This window comes from Gymnoscopelus microlampas (genome assembly GCF_963454915.1).
Source record: "Gymnoscopelus microlampas genome assembly, chromosome: 18".
Classification (NCBI taxonomy): Eukaryota; Metazoa; Chordata; class Actinopteri; order Myctophiformes; family Myctophidae; genus Gymnoscopelus; species Gymnoscopelus microlampas.
In genome coordinates, this window is record NC_139955.1 from 21,857,055 (window position 1) to 21,880,528 (window position 23,474).

General features: G+C 42.2%; 2 protein-coding genes across 7 annotated transcripts in view; both read right to left on the reverse strand.

Annotated features, from left to right (window-relative positions):
• The window catches only part of tbc1d9b (TBC1 domain family member 9b), a 30,023-nt gene extending 15,575 nt beyond the window's left edge, over positions 1-14,448 (reverse strand). For both annotated transcript variants that reach the window (XM_084042031.1, XM_084042030.1), the window contains exons 1-10: positions 14,159-14,448; positions 11,757-11,867; positions 9,766-9,884; positions 8,415-8,643; positions 7,571-7,829; positions 7,253-7,460; positions 6,959-7,156; positions 6,111-6,284; positions 4,129-4,279; positions 45-259 (exon numbers count right to left, since the gene is read on the reverse strand). In XM_084042031.1, the coding sequence (XP_083898157.1) occupies positions 45-259; positions 4,129-4,279; positions 6,111-6,284; positions 6,959-7,156; positions 7,253-7,460; positions 7,571-7,829; positions 8,415-8,643; positions 9,766-9,884; positions 11,757-11,867; positions 14,159-14,276 (1,782 nt within the window). In that variant the 5' untranslated portion in view covers positions 14,277-14,448. The remainder of the gene's footprint in view (positions 1-44; positions 260-4,128; positions 4,280-6,110; positions 6,285-6,958; positions 7,157-7,252; positions 7,461-7,570; positions 7,830-8,414; positions 8,644-9,765; positions 9,885-11,756; positions 11,868-14,158) is intronic.
• Positions 14,449-18,518: 4,070 nt separating this feature from the next.
• Positions 18,519-23,474, reverse strand: part of rnf130 (ring finger protein 130) — a 53,434-nt gene continuing 48,478 nt past the window's right edge. Inside the window, exons 9-10 of one of the 5 annotated variants that reach the window (XM_084041973.1) lie at positions 22,049-22,142; positions 18,519-20,160 (exon numbers count right to left, since the gene is read on the reverse strand). In XM_084041973.1, the coding sequence (XP_083898099.1) occupies positions 20,142-20,160; positions 22,049-22,142 (113 nt within the window). In that variant the 3' untranslated portion in view covers positions 18,519-20,141. The other 4 variants (XM_084041972.1, XM_084041974.1, XM_084041976.1 and 1 more) reach the window with 4 other exon arrangements.

The window sequence follows — 23,474 nt, forward strand, 5'->3', positions numbered from 1 at the left end:
TGGTAGGTTATTGCTGTGGTGAGACAGTGCGGGGCAGTGTGTACCTGGCAGTAGCCGATGCCGGGGTTGCGGTGGGCATAGGCGGTGAGCACGCGGCGCAGGGCGGCGATGCCCATCTCGTTTTGGAAGGCACGGTGCTCGGGCATGGAGCGATGCAGGTCCCTCTCGATCTCCTCTGTAGCCAGGGAGCAGCGACCCATGGCCTGCTCCACCAGGTCGCCATAGTAACCTGGGTGGGTAGCCATCTCATTCTGAGCTCCTGTAGGGACGAAGCATCAGGGAAACCGTTTCGGACTGTTGCCTTTGATCATCAATCACTTCTTAAAAAAACATTCTTACAAACAGGATTTTCGTATAATCTATTTTCATTCTTTTGTTTTCATTATGTAACCGTTTTTTTTGTTTCTCAGATCTCTGCATTTTGCCTGTGTTACATTATAATTTATTTCATTATCATTATTATTATACCACTTTTTAGTCCTGCACAAATATAGCTGACTTATTACAAAAGCCTGTCATAAATCCTTTAGACATACTTATGTGTTGTTTTCAAAAGGTCACACAATGAATTCATTCCAAGGATAGATTAGCTCCATATTTCTTCAGAGAAGTCCAAGGCATTCAAACAAAATCGAAAAGATTGCACGTTGGTGCAGAACATATTTCTGCACCATGCTTTTTGTTTTTACTGCCCTGATAAAGGCCATGGGGCGACACGTTTTGAGCTTGTAGATCTGATACTTTTTTTATTTTTCAGAAAACTTAGGTAGGATTTAGAAGGCGTTTTTAGAATCGGCCTCAGGTCTAAATGGGTTATTAATGTAGTAAGCCAAAGGCTTTTAACTCTTAAACTCTTGACAGAGTTTCTCTAGAACAGTCTGTAAAAAATGAAAATGTTATCTCCTGGTTCTTTGTGACGAACGGAAAAACGGAAAACCCCCAAAAATAAAGAAAACATTTTGAATTATGTTTTTGTATTACTGGCAAGTAATGAGTTAAAACACTTTTTAATTTTTTTAAATATTTTTTTTTTTAGTGCCTTGGAATTTTCTGGGGGGAAAAAAGAAGAAGCTAGAAGCACCATTCATCCAAAGAGCATATATTTCTTGGCTACTAGAAGCTCTAGCTCGGATGAATTCCAGCCCATCTGTTTTCCTATTAATTAGTTCTGTGCCATTATAAAGTATTTACACTAATCAATGAGACCTTTCAAAAGGTACTTAAGTTGACTTTACATGTCTCTCCATTAACTACACTTCTACAGGCCTTGTTGCTGTGACACCATGCTGAGTTCAACGTTTTGTTTTCCTCAGGTTCAGCCACATGACTTAGTCAGGGGTTGTCAGCTGACAGGCCAGGAGTCCGGCAGAGAGAAGTAAACAAAAGAAATATGACAACTAAAGAGGCGAGGAGGAGCGCTGCAGTGTTTAATGACACATATTAGCAGTTTTAAAGTCGCTTTTAAAGTCGCTCCATAGATAGCGAGCCAAGAACCAACAAAACAGAATAAGGTGAAAAGTCTTTACATTGTGTTGTGGCCTACCCAGACACTGTCAATCAGAAACAGACTTAAGGGCTCCAGCTTTAAAATCCTTTTTTAGAGTGACATGAAGGTGAGGGTTCACACGTGATACACCATGAGATGAAAACACTGCTCAGTTGCCACAGCAACCAGGAAATTATGTTTGGGTCATTATACATTTTTGCTTAACAGGGTGTTTTTGTGGACTGAACTATCCCCTGGACTATTGGACATTGAAACAGGCAGGGGGACAGCAGGACAGACGGCCAGAGTACAAACACAAATCAACACCAGCAACAATTATCGCTCTCATATATTGATTCCCATAGTGTTTTCAACACTCAGAGAGCCTTTCTTCAGCTCTTCACAGAATAGACACTGACGCACACAAGTCCACATCCAGTGACTAACACTCCAATTCACACACAGTGACTCAAAAAACAAAGAGGGCTTCACTTGTCTCCTTTAAAACATTCAAGCCATTGTCTTATCTCCACTTAAGTTCCAGGCTTGATTTCAGTTCAGCTTTCAGCCCATCACTGTGGTTAGGTCCAACAAAAAACAAACATCCGCAAAAGGAAAGGGAAGTTTATTTGTACACCACATTTCACACACAAAGGCAATTCAAAGTGCTTTACTGTACAGTACATACGGCGTAAAAGAGATCTAAAGATAAACCCACACCACCAGGGAAACTCAATGAAACTGCTTGTACAACAACTGGGACTCTAACCCACAACATTTTAATATTGTGCGGGTTCAAATACCAGAACATATTATGGTCACTTGAACCCACACAATATTCAAATCTATTCTAATGACAACTCTTGAGACCAATTACTGTACTAGACTTGAACCAACACCACCAGTGGACTCTACCCGACTAATCTAGGATTGTGGTACTCAACCACAGAAATTGATTATAATATTCTTCCGAAGAATTATTGGATTCACTTTCACATCACTATGTAATTGTAATCCCACAAAACAAAAGGATTACGGGAGAAAACCCACATGCCAGGGGGACTTTAGCCTCCTGATAAACCACAAAAGGTTGATCAGGAATGACTACCGTCTACACAATGTAGACTCATGTCACAGTTCTTCAGTTCCTACACCTGGTGACGACCTTCGACACCAGGAAGTAAGAAGATACTGGATATACAGATCTACTTGACACCCTTCTCTGGTAAAGGTCAATTTTTACACTCTCAGCTACTTTAAATGAACTCTGCAAATTTTACTGTTACAAAGAAAAGTTAGGAATGATGAAAGGCAGGCAAAACAGGCGACGAGCCAGACATGAACCTATGATGTAATGATTGGGCCTTTTTCCACGTGTTGCACACACCCATCATCATCATCATAACCTTTATTTCACCCAACTGACCAAGAGAGCAGAGCACAGGGATACACAATACACAGTGCTATCTGGAGTGTTCATTTAATTCAGAGAATGCACTTTCTGCCCTCACTGTTGTCGATGGGTGACAGCGACTTAGCTTGTTCAGTTAGGTGAGCGGCGCCTCACCACCATTGACGGCCTCTACACAACACACACACACACACACACACACACACACACACACACACTACAACAGATTTTGAGCCACAGATGCTTATCGACACTCATTAACGCCGACGTTGGGCCGGTGTTAAGGCCATTAGTGACATTCACATCAGTGTGTTGGCTGTGTGTGGCTGCTTGCCACATATGGCCAGGTCAGTGGCGTTAAAACAGTCCTGGAGTGCAGGGGTGGCACACTCAGGCCATACAAAATCATTTTTGTTTTATTTTGTAGATTGCCATGGCTATTTTTGGCAAATACATTTGATGTAGAGGGGGAAAAGGAGGGGACCAACTCCAAGTGTATAGAACCTTGGGGGACCCCAGTCAACTGTATAGGGTTTAAGACAAAAAACACCCTGTTACAGATACAGAAAGGAAGCAAAACTTTAACTAAAATAGTGCAGTCGTGGACAAGGAAGGTCAGTCAACAAGAGCATGCAATACTGATGCCTTCTTTTAACCGATATATACAGAGCAATTCTGTAAGGACACTTTTTTTCCTTTTCAGGAAATGCATCTTTTTTGTTACCACAATGTAAACACTGTGGTAGCAAGAACATCTTGCAGGTGTGGTCCCTTGAAAACCAGCTAAAATGGATGCTCTCAGGCTGTGTGGCTGATGGGAGACACCTCACATTCTGACTCAACAACACAAGAGCAAAAGAGAAGACCACAACACAAAACGTGTAGTCTGTCTTTATAGGTTTATACAACTGTAACCTCGCATCAACAGGTTTTCCACTGTATTTGTGGAAATCCTGGTTTCCATTTTAACCAGCGCCATACAGCCTACTCCAAAACTGTAATACAACAGAGAAATACAATCACATTGATGTTTTGTTTTGAATTAAGCTTGTTCCAACTGGCAATAGAATTGTATATCACCAATAGTTTTTTCCTACGGCAATATTAATACAATATGTAATTGGTCTAACTTAGTAAGGTAAATCTTTACCGTATAAGACACCCCCCCTATAATATTGCCAATGGGCCAATCATTAGTTGTGGAGTCTTGTGTACAGTGATTGGCTGGTACCTGAGAAGAGCAGCCAGAGCTCGCCCCGGAGGCTCTCTGGGATGCCGTTTAGAACCAGCTCCCTGGTCTTGGATGTACGGTACATACACACACCACGGCCAAACTCAAAGAAATGGATTTTCCATGATTCCTCTTTCATCTTCTCCTTTGTCTGTGGACGGGACGGGACAGGAAGGAGAACAAAGTTAAGAGGGAAGGGTGACAATGATGGAGGGAAGGAGTGACAAGAAAAAGGTGAGAAGAAGGGCAATGGGAATATACCAATACAGTGTGCTGTCTGCATGACTTTTCCATCTGCGGCAATTGTGAAATAGAAATTGAAATAGAAATTCACAATTGTCAGATGGTATTAATGCACTTTAAACCAGGAGAAATACATCACTGCTGCAGGCATTTTAACGGATAATTTTTAGTGATCAGAACCCCAGTCTGCAAAAACAATAAAGTCTGTACACTGGATCATGCTCCAAAGTTCAGCATTTATAGGTTCCTTTTACACCATTGGAAGTGACGTTTACAGCCTCACCGGCTCTTCATACGTCTGATGAAGAGCCGTTGAGGCTCGAAGCGTCACGTCCAATGGTGTAAAGGAACAGGTACATTTTAAACTTTGGAGCATGATCCCGTGTGCAGACTTTTGCTTTTGGATTCTGACCTCTGCCCGGCACCTGATTTTTAGTGAGTGGATGTGCATGCTTTATTGTTTGTTTCAGAACCCCAGTCTGGTCAGCCCGTGTCGTAAAAGCTTATATCTCAGGCTAGCCAATAATCAAAATTGTACAACTGTGTCAGCCGAAGAGAAGGTATGCAAGGATAACACACAGATACAGTGGCCCTCATTTATCAACGGAGCGTATAAACCGCCATATATTTTTCCATATATACGGCCGTACACCAACGTCGAAGTCACATTTATCAACGCATCCTACACAGCTGATCCGAGCGTACACTTGGTCCCAGCGTTGATAAATGTCACGGCTGAATTTAAATAACACGCCCTTAAATTTTCTCAAAACGCCCCGATTTTACGACATGAAGACGAACCAGAATACGACCAAAGACATGAAAAGCCAATAAGAAACAGGTTCCCCCGCTGGCCTCGCTGCACACGCACACGCCTCTCTCTCTCGCTCTCTCTCTCTCACACACACACACACACACACGCGCCCGCCCAACTTTGTCTTTCATGTCCGTGTCCGTAGCGTAGCGGTACATGAGACTCGGGCGGAATGCAGTGATTCCGTGCCGCCACGTTAATATTGGAGCGTCGGGTTTATATCCTTAACCCAGCCAGGTTGTGTAGCCTACATAACTCTCTATGACATAACTCCATAACATAGGACAAGCTACTGTAAGTTTGGAGACCACTGTCAGTGAGATGGTCGGGGCTCCCGAAAATTCTCTCGCAGAAGCACTGCTGCGCTGCCGCGCTGAAAATAGCAGATCTACAAGCTCACAACGCGTCGCAATGCGACCTGTTGTGAGCTTGTAGATCTGCTATTTTCAAATAGCCAATGCAGCCATGCAGATCTGCAAGCTTAACCGAATGACTGTAGTCAATGAAGCAGTCAATGAAGCAGTTTGTTTAAATTACTTTATAAAATGTTATATTTTCACACGGATTATTTATTAGTGTAGATATACATTTTGGAGTGGATATATGTGTCCAGATGCCTCTCAGACAGTCAAACAATGCTGCTCTGCAGGTCTAGAATGGAATAAACGGGCGCAGCCAACGTCAACAACTGGTCTCGACCAGACGTGAGATCTCAGCGTACCGTAGGATAAAGCCCACGTCAGGATATATTGATAAATGCCGAAAAGTGCGGTGAAAACGCCGTACGCCCATTATTTGGGCTGCACCGCGTTGATAAATGAGGGCCAGTGTGTTATAAGAACGGCAATAAAACCACATGAAGATGAGAAATGAATTGTTAATGTGTGCAGGTAAGACAGGTGAGTGGAGCCTTGGAGAGACTCACAGCTTTGGGCCCCAGGTCCTCAGGGGCGTCTTTCTGATAGATTTTGAGGAGGCCCTGTGTGGCAGTTGGAAGGCCGGGGTGGTAGTGTCGCCCCCCCTGGCAGGAGTCACTTGCTGTCGGGGGGGAAGACGAGGTGAGGTGGGACGGGATAGAGGAGCTGAGGCCAGGGCAGCCCTGGGACACATTGAAAACAAAAAGCAAAAAAATATATAATTAACTTAATTCATTGAATAGTGTAACACTTGAAAACGTGCAATTGAAAAGGCTTTCAGACAGTTCGCTAAATTAATTATCAGTTATGAGGCTAACTGGCTTGAATTCCCTTACATAGCCTATATCTTAAAATGGCAATTGAAAGCTTTTTTTCAGTCTTACTGTAAGTCTTACTGTAGGGGGAGAATTGCTTTCCTCCTGGGCTACAATGATATATAGTGAACAATGCCAACACATCAACAATGATGAGCTACGGTCCTCAGGACTTTTTTGTGTTATCCTTTTAGCCTAAATGTCTGACTGTACCTCGTGCTGTTAACATCTCTATCTAATAAAGTATTCAATCAATCACTGTAACATGCTAATCTGAGCAGCATCTGCTGAGTGCTGATGTTTCTGAGCTGTGATTGGTAAAGCAGCATCAGCTTGAGTGCTGACACTGCTGAGCTGTGATTTGCGCAACAGCGTCAGCTGAGCTGTGTGGTTCGCCGAATGCATGTGGCAGCACGAGCTGATGGTATGATTTGTGGACATACAGATGGTCTACGTTTGTGGGTACATACAAAGACTGTTCTAGACGGCTGGCCGCTTCTGCGCCACATTGTAAAAATAATCTGGTCATTGAGGAGACTCACCGAGGGGCTAATCAGAGGCAAGTGATTGCTGTCACTCCACAGCCTGTCTGGGGTGCGCTGCAGGAAGTCAGAGATTCTCTGAACCAGGAAGTCTCTGTCTTTGAGGTTGGCGAAGAGGAAATTCATCTTGTTCTTAGTACTGATGGAGACAGGGCAGGGCAGGACGCTGCTGCTGTCTGCCTTCTCTACTATGGACACCTAGAGGAGGGGATGGACAGAGCCAGTACGTTACAGAAGCAGAGACTACAAGGTCTCTGGGTCGAAAACGTATGAAAGTATGTCCTTCCTTTGTACCTCTCGGAGGGGTATGATGAGCTGACAAAGATCTTCCTCGCGGCTGGCGAAGCAGATGTAGTTGTTGGACACAAAGAGCTGGCCTACGATGTGCATCTTGGCGAAGGGCGTCCACAGTGTGCAGTCTGTGTGTCCGTCCAGACGCTCGTCCTGCGTCAGGCGGAACAGAGCCCGGTAGCGCTCATTCTTAGCACGCGCATCCAAATCCCTGGAGTCAATATTATTATCCAGTTTGTATATTAGTGTGATAAAATGATAAATGCACAGAAAGCTAAGAAGCAACCATTTAACCTCATTTTAAAATGTATTTAATCATACCTCTTGAGTGTTGATACGTTCTTCAGTGTCTTGCAGGGCTTAGGCAGAGAACGGTCGACTGCAAAGCCCTCATTGTCCAGTAGTTGCCTCATGGCCATGTTAGCTAGCTGTTCCATTAGCTTGAAGGTATCATTGATGTTGAGGAACATGGAGAAGTAGTGTTCCGTGTTGCGAGTGCTGACCCGCACGCTCTCTGGAAAGAGCAGCGTTGCGTTTTTCTCCAGTTGGGTCACATCTGTCCACTGAATCACCAGGGTGACTGTTGGAGAGAGGTCAAAGGGGCAGGTTGGATTAAAAAAAAGGGAAGCATATGAAGTTAAAGTTAGGCCAGATATACCAGAAAGGGAGGTTATCTAAGTTTGATACAGTTGGAAATTAGACTAATTATACTTTGAATAGTAGATACATATGGACACTTTCAAAGGTCATTCAGGCCAGGGGAGTTGGACCAAGTGAGGTAGACATGTGGAAATGCAGTAGATAACCAACTGCTAGTTGGAAGGCTACAGGGGCTTTTCACAAAACCGTGAAGTAATGAGTAAATTTAAGGAAAGGCGGTAAATATTGCAATACATTCACTCTACAAGTGCATCATTGTTCATAAGGCTAATTAGGATGGAGCCAGACGGAATTAAATTAGCAGAGGAATTTCACAGGGCGATATGCCGGATATGCCAGAGTCAATCACACATTCTACAACACAATGGCCATCTCAATACTGACACACACACACACAGTTTTAAATCATCACATGAGATCACCGTGCACTGAATCTCACTCATGCATAAACACCTATTAAAGCATGCACACAAGCATAATTATGTGCGAACAAGCACACTCTTACCCTCTTTTCCAAGCAGGAAGGAATAGAAGCAGAGGTGGTTGATGCTGAGGTAGACCCATCCCTGGCGTGGCACACGGCCTTTCCAGTAGCTGCAGGAGTAGTAGTTGACCAGTTTCTCTTCATCAGGCATACCAAACAGCTTACGCATCTTCAGCTCCGCCTCACGGAACTTACTGGAGTCTTCGTCGTCCTGGGATTGTTTGCTTTTATTCTCCTCAGCAATAATGCCCTGTGTACAGTTAAGAGGAGCGAGAGGGAGAAAAGTGACCTTATATGGTATCTAGTGCAACCTTACATCCCAGACCGCAGCTTGCTCCCACTGATGCTCCTGTGGTTACCCTTTCCACTGTCAACCATTATTTCATGGCAGATTCTCTGTTGACTTCATTGACACCCATCATTGTTTTCATTTCTTTTGTTTTACAATTTTAATCTATTACTACCAATATCATTTTACCAGTATGGATAATTACTGTAATAGTTTTGCACTTGTATATTTCCCACTCGACACCTATTACATGGCTGTCTTCCCTGGAGGAGGGTCCACTCTTTTATGATCATTACTCATGTTTCTTCCTTGTCTTTTTCCTTGCCTGATTGAGGCTCTAAAGACAAAAGGGTGGTGTTTGTTTGTTTGATTAGTTAAATGTAGGCCTGTGTAAGCCCTTTGATACTGTAACAGTGATTAAGAGCTTTACAAATATACCTGTACTTTAATTGATCGGTGTGTAAGAGAGTGTGAACAAATGAAGATAGGTGAAAATGTAAATGATGGAAGCTTCTTGTCATACAGACACTCCAGTAGTAAAGAGGCAAGGACAGTCTGATAGATGGAAATGAACTGCAGTTTACAGAACAACAGAAACATCTCTACTCGTCTGTGACACACCACTGCCATGCTCTCAGAAATGTAGGTTAATTTGACATCATGGTAGTTTATTGCAGAACAATGTTGTGTTTTCTGCTGCAGCGAAGTTGATGCAACGTATGACAAATGATCATATGGTGGCTAAAATCCCCTGGACCTTATGTGCAACCCTGCCGAATCATGCCATATCTTCTGCAACACCTCACTGTTATCTATCACTCATCTCAACTGTTGTTTGTCATGAGTACATCCACACAGAATGCAAATGTTACGCTGCGATAAAGCAACACACTTTTTAGGTGGATTTTCACCGTGAATAAAGGCATCAACAGCACTGAACTGTATTCATTATATTCACATGTATTATGCTAAATAATTGCCAGCAATTTTTGTATTGTTTATTTGTCACATTTAATAAGGAAGAAACGTGCAACTCGCTATGGCCTTTAAGAGAATTGTGCATCACAGTTAATGTCTACATACCGAGATTTTTCCCTTGACAAAGGTGGTGATGTCATCATCGTTGTCAAATATGGAAAGGGTCTGGAGCAGGTTGGCTTCCAACCACTCCCAGTGCTCTGTGATCTCCTTCCTGGAGGAGCCTGGGGACAGTCAACAAGGACAGTTTGGGTCATGCTATACACACTACATAGCACCTAAACCTCTTATCATTTATCACATCAAGTACAATCAACTAACTTTATTTTATTTGTATACACACTGTTGAGGAAAGCTTGGCATACAAGAATTACATTGCCAGCCTCTCTCTGCCTGCAGTGTTCCCATCAGCACTGAAATTTAAATAGGGCAACCTAATATAGAATGATCATTGATCAGGTAAAAGCTGTAACCCTTAGAATTGCAAAATAGTTCTCCACTGTCAGATTTGGAGATGTTTAGTCAAGTTAAGTACTGTATCAAACAAAGTGTAGGTGGCTGTAGTCTGCTGTGGCGACCCCTAATGGGAATTAGCTGAAAGAAAAAGAAGAGGTAAATGTTTTTCAGATACCTTTCAATGTGTAGAAGTAAATGTTTCTATATTCGCTGCAAATGTATATAATAATACTTGTAGTAGCCTGGCCCGCACATCGAAGACAGAGACAGTAGCGATTGCTTGTTTATAATTTTTGGAGTTTATTTGGAATCAGACTTAACGTTTTATTGTGAAAGAGTTAATCGGAAGTGGTATTCAGTCTCACTCCGTCTGAGGTCACAACCTAAAAGATCGCCGTCATACATAGAAATAGAAACCTAGATACCTCATTGGCCTCTGCAGTTCGTTGGAGCGACCTGTATCGCGGCCGCCATTTTAGAGAAGGCAAGCTGCCACTCAAAGTGACTACTGGCCAATCACAGCGCGTTGACTACTGGCCAATCACAGCGGGTCAAACTGACTAGTTGCTGCACGGCTGGCTCTTAACACATTGACTGCCAGAATTATTTTCATTGCCTATTGTTATTCATGCCAGAGATTTTTCAATGGGAAAAAAAAAAGTACTCAGGAGCCGAGATACAAAATGTTAAAGTTTTAAGTTAACATGGAAGTGGATGAGAGTAAAGATCTTCGAAAATTCATATCTCCTTGGTCTTTGGGTCAAAAAAAAAAAAAAAAAAGTAAAAAAAAAAAAAAAAAAATGTGCTAATATCGAATTAATTCGATCTTGGCAGGCAAGTGATGATAAGCTAATATCGAATTAATTCGATCTAGGCAGTCAATGTGTTAAAGGGTTAAGGGCTGATTTACGAAAAGACCCACCCCCACCTGCCTGTGATTGGCCTACCGAATGTCCCCTTCTGTGGCGCACGCGGAAACTTCCCGTTTGCCCTGCGGAAGCTGGCGCGCGCCCTAGATACAGACGCCTCAGAGCCGGAGGAGGCGTCTACCTTTATATGTCTATGGCGGCATAGACATATAAAGGTAGACGCCTCCTCCAACTCTGGGGTGTCTGTATCGCGGCCGCCATATTACAGGGGGCACGCTTCCTGACTAATGGCCAATCACAGGCAGCGCGTCTTATCCGAGACTTGGCAGAATCTAGTGATATAAAAATACAATATTTGTATACAACTAGATTCTGACAAGTCCCGGGAAAGACGGCGCTGTGATTGGCCAAGGGTCAGGAAGTGTGCCCCCTCTAATATGGCGGCCGCGATACAGGTTGATACAATGAACTGCAGCGGCCAACGAGGTATCTAGGTTTCTATATCTATGATCGGCGGTACATGTTGCTTTTGTTCTTGTGTAACAGAGAACGTTTTATTGTGAAAGAGTTAAGCGGAAGTGGTATTCATCTCACTCCGTCTGAGGTCTAAACCTAAAGGTTCTAGCCAATCACCGTCGCCACGTGATCAGGCCTAGCCAATCACAGTATGCCTGCAGATACACAGGACGTGGAATTAAGTCAATTGTATAGATACAGTAGTATTGTGCAGCCTAGAACCAACTTAAGTGTGTGAATAGCAGCACAACGCACCACAGGCAATGCTCCAAAAGATCTGAGAGTCTCCAGTCTGGTGCAGGATCCTATAAGGAGCGACTCTGGCACTGGAGTCCAGGACCACATCTAGGGTGCCCACCAACAAGCCTGAAGGAAAAATGTGAGACCTTCATAATTTTCTCGTTTCATAATTTTTGCTTGGTTCATCATCCCTTTGCCCCATAAACCCATATCCTCTTACAAACCATAAAGTTGAATGAATGGGTCATAAGACCTTAATATAATCATAAACTTTACAATCTTAGAGAATCAATGTTTCTCAACCAGGGGCTCTTGATCCAAAAGTAGTCTACGTTGGGAGACATTGTGTCAGGATCATGAGTCATGACCTTGGGACAACTTAAATATGCAAGCACCGTGTTATTTAGTAACAACAACAACAAAGGCAGAGAGAATACTGTGGACTTAATTACTTGATAACAAATCACAACAATGGAGTGGTTTTTAACTTAGGTTAGTATAAAGATTTGTCATGAAACCAACTTCTAAGAGTCATTTGCAGAAATGTCGCATTAAGCACTTTTATTTTGGCTGGATTTGGTCGGATGATGCCACGTTAATGTGTAGTGTAAAGCTTAACATCAGAGCAAAATGCAATGAAAGAAAAAGCAAAATGCAGTTGCACACAGTACTACTTGTCTTATAGTAAGCAAATTTAATTTGGCTGAATGAGAGGCCTGCCTTTCATGTCAATAAAATACATTAGTAACAGGATGAATGGCCCTCAACTCACTGATGCAGGCAAGTTCCTCTAGTCTTTCAGAAATAGCTTTGGGTGTAATTCAAGAAAATCGAATCAAGAGCTACACAGTAAAATCCTCAGGGTTAATCTATCCATTTGTAACTCGGCCAGAGAGTGTACAAATCTGGAACCAAATGTCATGTACACTCTCAGAGTTATAATTACACTCAGGATTTCACTGCGTACTAGACAGTCAACTGGGCTGACTTTCACAGTTGTCTTTTTTTGGTGTAATTAGGTCAGCTTAGGTTGGGCCCATATCCCACAACTCCCAGTATCACCACTGTTGTTTTGATGCCACCACCAGACAAACTGGCCTTTAAGCCTTCATTTCCTACCTTAAACTATGTTATCATCATAAGCACCCAGAGAAAAACACTTTAGATAGCAGGTGGATAAGTCTTTCCTCTGAACAATGTGTTGTTTGTTGACAAAACACTTCAGAAAACCGTTGACAATGATTAGCCTACATGCTAACTACTCTAACGTTCGGGTTACACAGAAGAAATAACACATCCCACTGCTTTCGATTAGATGGTGCAGTGCATATAGGAACAGATAATCTGAACACTTTTCACCAGTAATGTTGTTATCAAACGTAAACAACACAGCATTGATTAGACAGCATTGGCCCGAATGCGAGGCGCCCGTCCGCCTCTAGCTGCACAAGATACGCTTTGATTTCGATTGTTTACATCAGTGGTTTTCAACCCTTTTCATATCAAGGTCCGTTATTTATTCGGCATTCGAGCCACGGACCACCATTTGATGAGATTTAGACTCTCGACTCAGACCCAACATTTTGTTATCGTTGGATACGATTTTGTCCACAATTCCATGCTGTATTGATGTGATACCATAGGAGAGATAACAGGCAAACGTTGATCAAATTAACAATTCTTTAATTAAGTCATTATTTTTGTTTAACAATAATTTAAATCTTGGGTGTAAAATTAAACCAAATTTGATTTAATTTTACACTCTCAAGAGTTAAAGATCTATAAAAGGGTCCATTTGGTTACCAACTCTACATCATTTAGCTGGGGATCACCTGGAACCCCCTCAAGGACCTCTGGGGATCCCAGGACCTCACCTTACTGGTTTACATAACACCTTCATCATGCAACACTTCCAGAACCGATGCAATGACTGATCCAAGAAGTGATGATTAAAAAGCTCCTTGATGATGTACCTGTGATGCCTCCTCCCCTGTACCTATAGTATCTATAGTACTTGTGATGCCTCCTCCCTTGGGTTAGGGCTAGTATGTACCTGTGATGCCTCCTCCCTTGTACCTATAGTACCTATAGTACCTGTGATGCCTCCTCCCTTGGGTTAAGGGTTAGTATGTATCTGTGATGCCTCCTCCCTTGGGTTAAGGGTTAGTATATGTATCTGTGATGCCTCCTCCCTTGGGTTAGGGTTAGTATGTACCTGTGATGCCTCCTCCTTTGTACCTATAGTACCTATAGTACCTGTGATGCCTCCTCCCTTGGGTTAAGGGTTAGTATGTATCTGTGATGCCTCCTCCCTTGGGTTAAGGGTTAGTATATGTACCTGTGATGCCTCCTCCCTTGGGTTAGGGTTAGTATGTACCTGTGATGCCTCCTCCCTTGGGTTAAGGGTTAGTATGTACCTGTGATGCCTCCTCCCTTGCCGTGGCCCTTCCTCCGCTGCAGGATGAAGAACGGGTTGGCCCTCTCGCTCACCCACAGTGCGTTGGCGAGCAGCACCTCCTCCGGAGTTATCCACATTATTATGGACACTCTGGACAACCTTATACACACTGTGTGACAAACGACGGAATGCGTTTATGTTAGAATAAAGTTATAAAAAGCGTTCTGAAAGCGCGCTGTCCGCTGTTGTTTGTGGGTTCATGTCTCTACGGGTCAGTCGGTCCGTCAGCCCTGCAGCAGCATTGCTCTGGCTGGCTGTTGTGTTTCTCTCCTGCTCAGTGGTGGTGCCAGACTTTGTGAGAGAAATGAGCATCCAGGGCTAGAAAAACAAGCCTAAAAGAAGCCACTAAATCCCAATGTCATGAGCACTTTATTGGCTATTTGGTCTACAAGCTCACAACGCGTCGCATTCGCGAATCGTTGTGAGCTTGTAGATCTGCTATTTTCAAATAGCTCTTGAAAAGCTAAAGTGAAATATTTGGAATATATTAGATTGACATGCAAATGTTTGAGAACTGCTTTACTTTAATGCTATAAAAATGTTTTGGAAGCAAGCCCAAGTAATTACACTTTAAGCCCCAAAACCCGCAAACCGGCCGCAACTACCAATATTTACAAGCAACTTTACAGAAAAACAAACCCAAAGTCGCTTATAATAAGCCGACATGGCAACACTGGTTGTGTCTGCTGCTGCGATTCTGTCTGTCATTTCCGCGTTTGTCCCTGAAACTCCGCCCCTTGTAGTCTACGCGCTGCGTAACGTCGTTGCGTCACGCTCCGACATTTATGCTCATACAAGGCTCTGGCTCAGACAAGTCTAGAACAACAGTTATCAAACCTTTACATTTCAAGGTCTCCCCTTAACTCTGACAGCACACAAATTGAACCAAATAGGGTCCATTTAGACCCCCCTAAAGGAACCCAGAGAGTCCATGGATTCTTGGAATCCACTATTAAAACCACTGCTCTGCTCTAGAATATGTTTTTTATTCTAGGGGTCAGGAAGATAGGAAATTTGGTTGGTTTGCCTTGGACTCAACAGTCCAAGGCAAAAATGAATATTAAAATAATACATATTTACTTAATACAAAGAAGTACGTATGCTGCATTATTATGGGCTGAAGTAATAGCGTAAAACAAAAGTGTAAAGCATGGAAAAATTACATATGGCGTTTTAAAGTATTTTGATCCTGTGTATTTGTTTTGAATAAGGTAGAACTCCTAATGATATGGACCAGAGCTAATAAGGGTAGGCTACATGGTGAGAAAATGAATACTTTAGTCCTGTATTGAATTAAACAAGTGTAAAGGAAAGGACAACATGAATTACTGAGTGAGCCCAGATGTTAAAATGATCAGCAAATATGAACTGAAACATCAGGTGTTCAAGTCAAGTGAAATTTGTATCCCTTTTTATGCCCCAATTTAGTCGTTATATCAAATGCTTCCTCCGAGTCCTCCCCACCACATTTCTGTGTTGTCATTGCTGTTGTATTGTATCCTACCGAGTACCGACTCACCTATAGTGAGGAGCCCCACCGGGAGGACGTAGACTAGCCTTCGTTCTACTCCTCCCGCCCAACACTCCCTGCTGACAGGTGCCACCCCAGCCCGTAGGATTATGTGCAGTGACAATTATCAACCTCCCCACCCGGCTTCCCTTCCCCAAACACCAATTGTGTTTGTGTAGACGATCGACAAAGCCGGATGCACCATGGTGCAAGTGTTTGACCAAATGGACCTGAGGCTGTTTACGGTCCATTTGATCCCATTTGTATACTGTCAAGCGTTACAGACTTGTAAGGGTCCATTTAGACCCCCCTAAGGGAACCCAGAGAGTCCCTGGAATCCACTTTTAGAACCACTGCTCTAGAATATGTTTTTCATTCTAGGGGTCAGGAAGATAGGATATAGGTGATTGGTTTGTTGATATTTGTATAGTAAACGGAAGCAAACGTAATACTAATATACATTTGACGATAGTTCTCAACTGTCCAAAGCAAAAATTGATACATATTTACTTAATACAAAGAAGTATGTACGCTGCATTATATCGGCTGAAGTAGCGTAAAACAAAAGTGTACAGCATGGAAAAATGACATATGGCATTTTAGTAAGTATTTTGATCCTGTGTATTCGTTTTAAATAAGGTAGAACTCCTAACGATATGGACCAGAGCGTATAAGGGTAGGCTACATGGTGAGAAAATGAATACTTTGGTGCTAAACTCAGGTGACTGAATCCTGTGTTGAATTAAACAAGTGTAAAGGAAAGGACAACATGAATTTACTGAGTGAAGCCAGGTGTTAAAATTATGTGTGGAAAGATGGTCAGCAAATTATGAACTGAAACACCAGGTGTTCAAGTCAAGTAAAATTTGTATCCCTTTCTATCCTCCAATTTAGTCGTTATACCAATTGCTTCCTCCCCACCACATTTCTGTGTTGTCTGTAATCTGTATCCTACTGACTCACCGAACAGTGAGGAGCCCCCACCAGGAGGACGTAGAGCCTTCGTTCTACTCCTCCCACCCAACACTCCCTGCTGACAGGTGCCGCCCCAGCCCGTAGGATTATGTGCAGTGACAATTATCACCCTCCCTGCCTGGCTTCCCTCCCCCAAACACGGGCCAATTGTGTTTGTGTAGACGCTCAACAAAGCCGGATGCACCTTGGTGCAAGTGTTTGAATCTTGTGTATATTTAAATAAGCATAAAGTATAGGTAAAGTATATATTGAAAAATACCGAATCCAGGTTTTTGAATCCTGTGTGCAGAGATACATATGAAATAACACGTTTTTAGACAACTGTTAAATCCTGCATAAATGTAAACAAAGGTAAAACATCAGAAAATGAAACGCTTTGTACTGAAGTCAGGTGTTTGAATCCTGTAAGGAATTAAAGAAGAGTCCACATTACAACATGAAATATCAACTGCTGAACCAAAGTGTTAAAATTCCCTTGTAGAGCGAACAATTCACAATTTAATTGAATTACAAAAAGGATCATGTGAATATAAGGCAATGGTCATCAGTTCAAATCCTTAGAAAGAGTGCTGTATTAATTGCACCCACTACTCCTGATAATTTAGTTAGGTTAAATGCAGTGGATGCATTTCCCATTACAATAAGAAATGTAATCATTTGCAATAGATTTCTATTCAGGATCTCCTCAGTGGTCAGTAGGAACACACTGAGGACACTAGCTGGAGCACTCATCCAATGTTATTTCGACTATGCATGCACCTCATGGTACTTTGGCACCACAAAGGCATTAAAAACAAAGCTTCAGACCTCTCAAAACAAACTGGTCAGGTTACAACTTGGCCTCACACCCAGAACTCACATAACCCCTGCTCATTATGCTAGGGTGGGATGGCTCAGGGTAGAGGACAGAGTAAAGCAACTTGCAAGGGGGCCTGGTCTTCAAGATACGCAAGGAAACAGGGATACTCATGTACCTGTCAGACTACTTCAATAGCGTAAAAGACACACACAGGCACAACACCAGAGGGAGCTCCACTGATCTCACACAACCCAGATTAGGCACAAACATGGGGTCAAATTTGTTCTACTGCTATGCTACCAAAATGTGGAATGCCCTTCCAAAAAACAGGAAAAAGTGACTCCTTACCCTCCTTAAAAACCGCCATAAAAGAGCACCGGTCTGTAATTTGTAAATGGTCCTAGAAAAGCCCCCTTACCTCTAAGCTTAGCACCAGCAATCCTCCCCCCCCCCCATGTTTACTGTACATATACGTTCATTGCTACTAGTGTCGATTATGCCTGGTTTCTTATTGTATATAATTGTATGTCTTAAAATGTCTTAAAGAATTGAATACACAGGACCACAAAAAAGCCCCCTTGGGCCTTTTGTGTTATCCTTTAACAATCAATGTAAACCGTACCTCTGTACAATTTGCAAACTGTTAAAGTATTCAATCAATTAAAAAAAACTAATATCCCAACAACACTGCAAATGTATTTTACTGACTTTGGAAAAAGAAGGGTCAACACCTTACTGATATGATTACTACATATAATGGTATGTGTACCAAGTATGTGTAAATAAAGTACACCACTGTAATATGTACATATATTTGAAATGTAAAGTCTGTAAGCAAAATATTTTCTTATTACATGCAAATCTCAGTTTTTTCACTTCGAAGAAATGAGAATAACAAAGATATCCTGAGTCCTCAGTGGCTGGGTGTGAAGCATGATTCACAGCACAGGAAAAAAACAAATATGCAATCACTCAATTTGCCAAAGGTTAAATAATATATATACTGTACAGTATAAAGGAATAACATCCACAGGATAGGCAATAATGACACTTTTAATGCTGAGGCAGTACTGTATGTAACACAGTGACCCAAAACCATGACGAATGTCCATCTCCGTTCACATCATCATTATTATCTTCACCACCATACCATATATCAGATACAAAGACTAAAACACAAAGGGACAGCAAGAACAAAAGACAAATCCCTCCACCCAAATTGCTTGTACAATATCGAGAAAAAAAAGAAAAGAAAACTGAGAACAGTGCTTTAATAGGCCACTTTGAGATATATCATCTTGTATATAGATTGTATATACTGTATATACTGTACTAGGTCCTCTTCAGAGGGGTCTGATTAGTACACGCTGTGGGTATTTCATAAGCTTTTGGAATACACATTAAAATGTCTTTTTTCACTACAGAGAAACATTAGGGTTTTTATTTTTCTATTTTTCTTTTTTTTTTGCTACAGGCGAGTAACACTGTTTGCAACGGAGTTCCTCAAGTTACAATTCACATATTCCATGGGGTTTCTCCAGTTTGTTTCTTTGCTCCATTCTGCTTGTCTTTAACAGGTGTGTGTAGGCCAAATTAGGGCTTTGGGTAGTTTGCCACTTGCCAGTCAAAAAAAAAAAGAAAAAACAATGCTCTGTGTCCTCTCCAAGGGCAGCATCAATAGAAGAGACAGCTGGTCCACACAGTACCACAGCACAGAAGTCTGTGTTGCTTTGACCTGCAGCCTGTGAGACCGTCCGGAGCACAAAGTCTTTCTGACTGCACCAGATGAGAGCCGTAGGAAGTGAAGCCAGCTGCCAGTTAAGCCCGGTTTATACTTTGCCGTATGACAATGTTGAGTGCCGAAAATAGCAGATCTACAAGCTTTGAGTTCGTACATTGTCTATTTTTGACATGCGACACTGTCATACGACTGTGTATAAATTAGGCATTAGCTAGTCATATATACATATTTGGGATGCTGAAAAGTAGGCTACAGTAGGAACACAGAATGGAGACTTCTTACGGACATTTGTGATTCGTTGCTAGCTTCTGTTGAGAATGAAAGACACACTGGAATACTGCAAAGGAAGCCTTACAGTAGGTCTAACTTACAATCTGGCACACAATGGTGTTGCTCACTGAAAAGTAACCAACAAGCAAAAAACGTGACTTTTGGGAAAGCGACACCGTCGTGCGACAAAATGTAAGTTAGGCTTAAGACGATTAACCCCCCCAACCACCAAAACCACCGGATCCACAGTTTTGAAGAGATCTCTGTTGAGAGCAAATGATGGCAAAATGAAAAGGGGACCAGGGACTGTAGATCTATCAGATAAACTAAGAGAAATGTCCCACTCCATCAGGTAATATTACATTCTGCGGTAGAAGGCAGTCTTGTAGATGGAAGTGTGGATGTTCCGAAGGTTTCTCCAGGTTGTCCCCCTCCAACTCACCAACCCTCCTTCACACTACACACACACACCTCACAAACACTCCAAGGTCCACCGGTGTGCATAAAGGCCACCTGTACATCAGCAGGAAGGGCGGGGTAACCATGACAATGGACCTCATGACTTGTTTTCATCGTAAAGGTCGAGTGAGGCTTGAATATCAGGTAGCTCCATCTCACACACCACACTACGGGGAGACATCGAGTTCCTATTGAAGAAATTGCCACCTGTGGAGGAGAAAAAGAGGAACCGATTAACTTTAGTTATCATGAAGACCACCAGATACTACATTAACATAAATAAAATAAGGTATAAAAACAAGTTACTGTATTCAACATCAAACAGCAATAAATAGATACATATATGTACATATATCTATCAATATCTATCTATCGGTACACTTCACATGAATACATTTTTTTATAGTGCTTCATACTAGGATCATGTTGAATTCTCCACAACAGTTGTCATCAGTCAGTTTACTCAGGGCCAAAATATTACCTTCTCGATGAAGTCACGACCCAGTGAACTAGATAGCATAGTCTTCACCTATCTACAGTAAGCTGTTCTTGGTCTGTGATGCTGTGAAAATGTACTACTGCTGCTAATTAAGAGACACTATTATATGGAGAGTAGGGCTACAGTAGAGAACTTGAACTACAGGCTTTAAAATGTGTTCTGGCAGCAGTTCAAAGAGTTACACAGTCAAATCCCCAAAAATTACACTCAGAGTCAAATTAACTATGAATATTTTAGTATGTATGGAGATATGCTGCTGTGAATGTAAGTGTCCATGTGTTTAAGTTTGTGTTTAAGTTTGTGTGGACCACTGGGCCCTGGGAGGAACATTTCCTCACAAATAAACAATGATCATAAAACCCAGAGCCCTCGTTACAAAGTCTCCATTCTCTCTTGCACAAATTATCATTACAAAACAGCATTCATAATGGATGATCCAGATTCACTAGTTTTCAGTGTGTGGTGGTAGGGTTCAGAATTAAACAGCTGTGCTGGTGTTGATAAATTGTGCCATCTAGTGGGAAAACGAACCCACTGCAGACAAATATAGTGACGCAAGGTTATGAAGGGTACCCTTACAAAGCTCAAAGCTTGTAGGGATTTAACTTAAAAGATTAAAAAATGTACATGACATCGCCCTCATTCTCACTGAGTGTACATGCTGCTAGACCTTTATGGATCTATATTGATAAAATTGGCAAACCCCATGTAAAACAACATATAATAGAAATTAAAGAGTTACCATGAGCACCTGTATTTGTAATTGCATTAGGATCAAGAAGGAAATAAAGAGTCAAAAACAGGTACATTTAAAGTGATTTAATGGCTCAAAAAGTGTTTCATCCTAGTCTCATATCTAAAAAGGCAATACTGTACACATAAGCAGGTTATAAAAGGCTTTACAAATGCAAAACAGAAACGTATGGCACGAGAGGGAGGTATGGCTGTGGGCCTCCAGCAGAACAGACGTCCACAGAGTAAGAAAGACCAATGCCTTCACTCCAACCATTGAAGTCTGGAAGAGAGAAGGCCAGAAGGACAGATTGTTCTGTGTTACTTGCGTGTCTGGTAAAGCTTGCATACAGAGATATCAAGAGATGTTTTTTCTTGGTGTTAATGTATATCATTGTCTTGAACCCCAGGAAGACAAGCTGTCGCTTGGGCGGCAGCTAATGGGGATCCGTTTTAATAGACAAATAAACCTGCGTTGCTGGCGCCAGCGCAACAGACAAACTCTAGGCTGGTCTTAAGTTAGAGCGCTAAATCTCTGGGGAAGATAGCTTTGCGCTCTGATAGCGCTACACCGCGCATCATTTTAAGATCAACACACCTCCAAGCGCAAACTCTGTGGACGGCACAGCGTTGTGGTATCTAGATAATCTAGAGTGCAAAGCAGTTGAGGAAGGTAAGATAACGCCGGGACAAGACGCTAAAATTAGTTCTAGCGCATAGCGCCGGTCACAGAAAATAGGGCCCTGAGACTTGCAAAGACATGCAATCAAGAAATTCTCAAAAAACGTTTTAAATGCGTGTCAAAAACTAATTTTACAGATACATGCTTGGTATACAGCTGAATGTTTCAAAGGCAGTACTCACTCGGGACTAGTGAAGCTGGCAGTGGCTTTGATGATCATGTAGCACAGTGTTAGAGCACTGAGGAGTCCAAAGCTGGCGATAATAAACCACTCCTCTGTCAAACAAAGGAGAGGAAGCAGGGTGTCACTGCAGCCACCGAGGAAGCCAATAACAACCAGAGGAAGCCCACGAGTCAAAAAAGAGGAGAGCAAAAGCCCTGCTTCTGATTGGAAGCCAATAGGCAGTGCAAAGAGGTGAGAAGGCGAAAGAGGGACCAAGAGGAGAAAGGATTTCAGAGAATCCGTGAAAAAAGCTCCAAAGTAGATGAGTCAAGTAACAAGATGAGAAGCGAAATAGAAGCTATGTGGTGCGTTTGAAATTCACAGCGTGGGGGCTGAAGAGAAAGGGCCTGTGAGAACAAAAAGAATACGTAACACACCAAAACATTGAACACACACACACTCAGTGCACGCAGAAAGACACATGCACGCACACACACGCACACACAAACTTGGAAGAGTTCATAAACCCCAACATGGCAGAAGTCAGTCAAAAGTCCAATGCAGATTGAAAAAGTCAACAAGCTATTAGTGAACATACTTAAGGGTTGAAAGCATAGAGATATTTTAGTGCAGTGTTAAATTTCTGATCCCAAATACCCCTCTGTTTGATTGACAGTAATGCCTTAGCCCAGGACATCTCGGCTAAGTCTGAATCTGGGCTCAGCTGTGCTTTTTTACTTTGTCAGGGACATCATTTAGAATTGGAATGGCGTATGCTGAAGTGAGAACAGTGCTGTAAGCACAAACCAAAGCCCGGTGTTATTATAGGATTATGACATTGCAGAGATACAGAGCGACAAGGGCAGACAGGGTTAGTGTGTATGTGCGTCAACAGTACTTTTGTGAGTTTTTGCATGAACAGACGAAGAGGGAGAGGAGTAAAGAGAGTGACAGAAAGTCAAGATTGCAGAGGAACCACTGGAGATGGGTGCATATGTAGAGTTGAGAGAGGTAGTGTGTTTGCGTGAAGGAGAAGCACATGAGAGAAAGTGTCAATGTTATCAATTTGGTTGTTTAAACAGTAGATTTGTTTTAAACTTTATTATTATTGCTTTTTTGTTCATTTTGCTGACCATAACATAATAATCTCACTTTGCTGTAAAACAAAATTAGGATGTGGAAGGCAGGAATTATTTTATGACATCAGTTAAGGCCTTTGCAGACAGGGTGCGATTTTCCGCACGGAAAAAACGGACAATATAATTTTTTAAATGAACACATGGTTCTCAATGACCTCACCTCATGTACACCCTGTGCGGCGATGCGATAATGCGTTTTTTTCCAATCGAACCCTGTTCGATTCGTGCGTCTTTTCGCATGCAGTAAAAACTGATTGACTAATCGCACCCTGTGTGCAAAGACCTTCACCCTACCAGTGGAAGGAG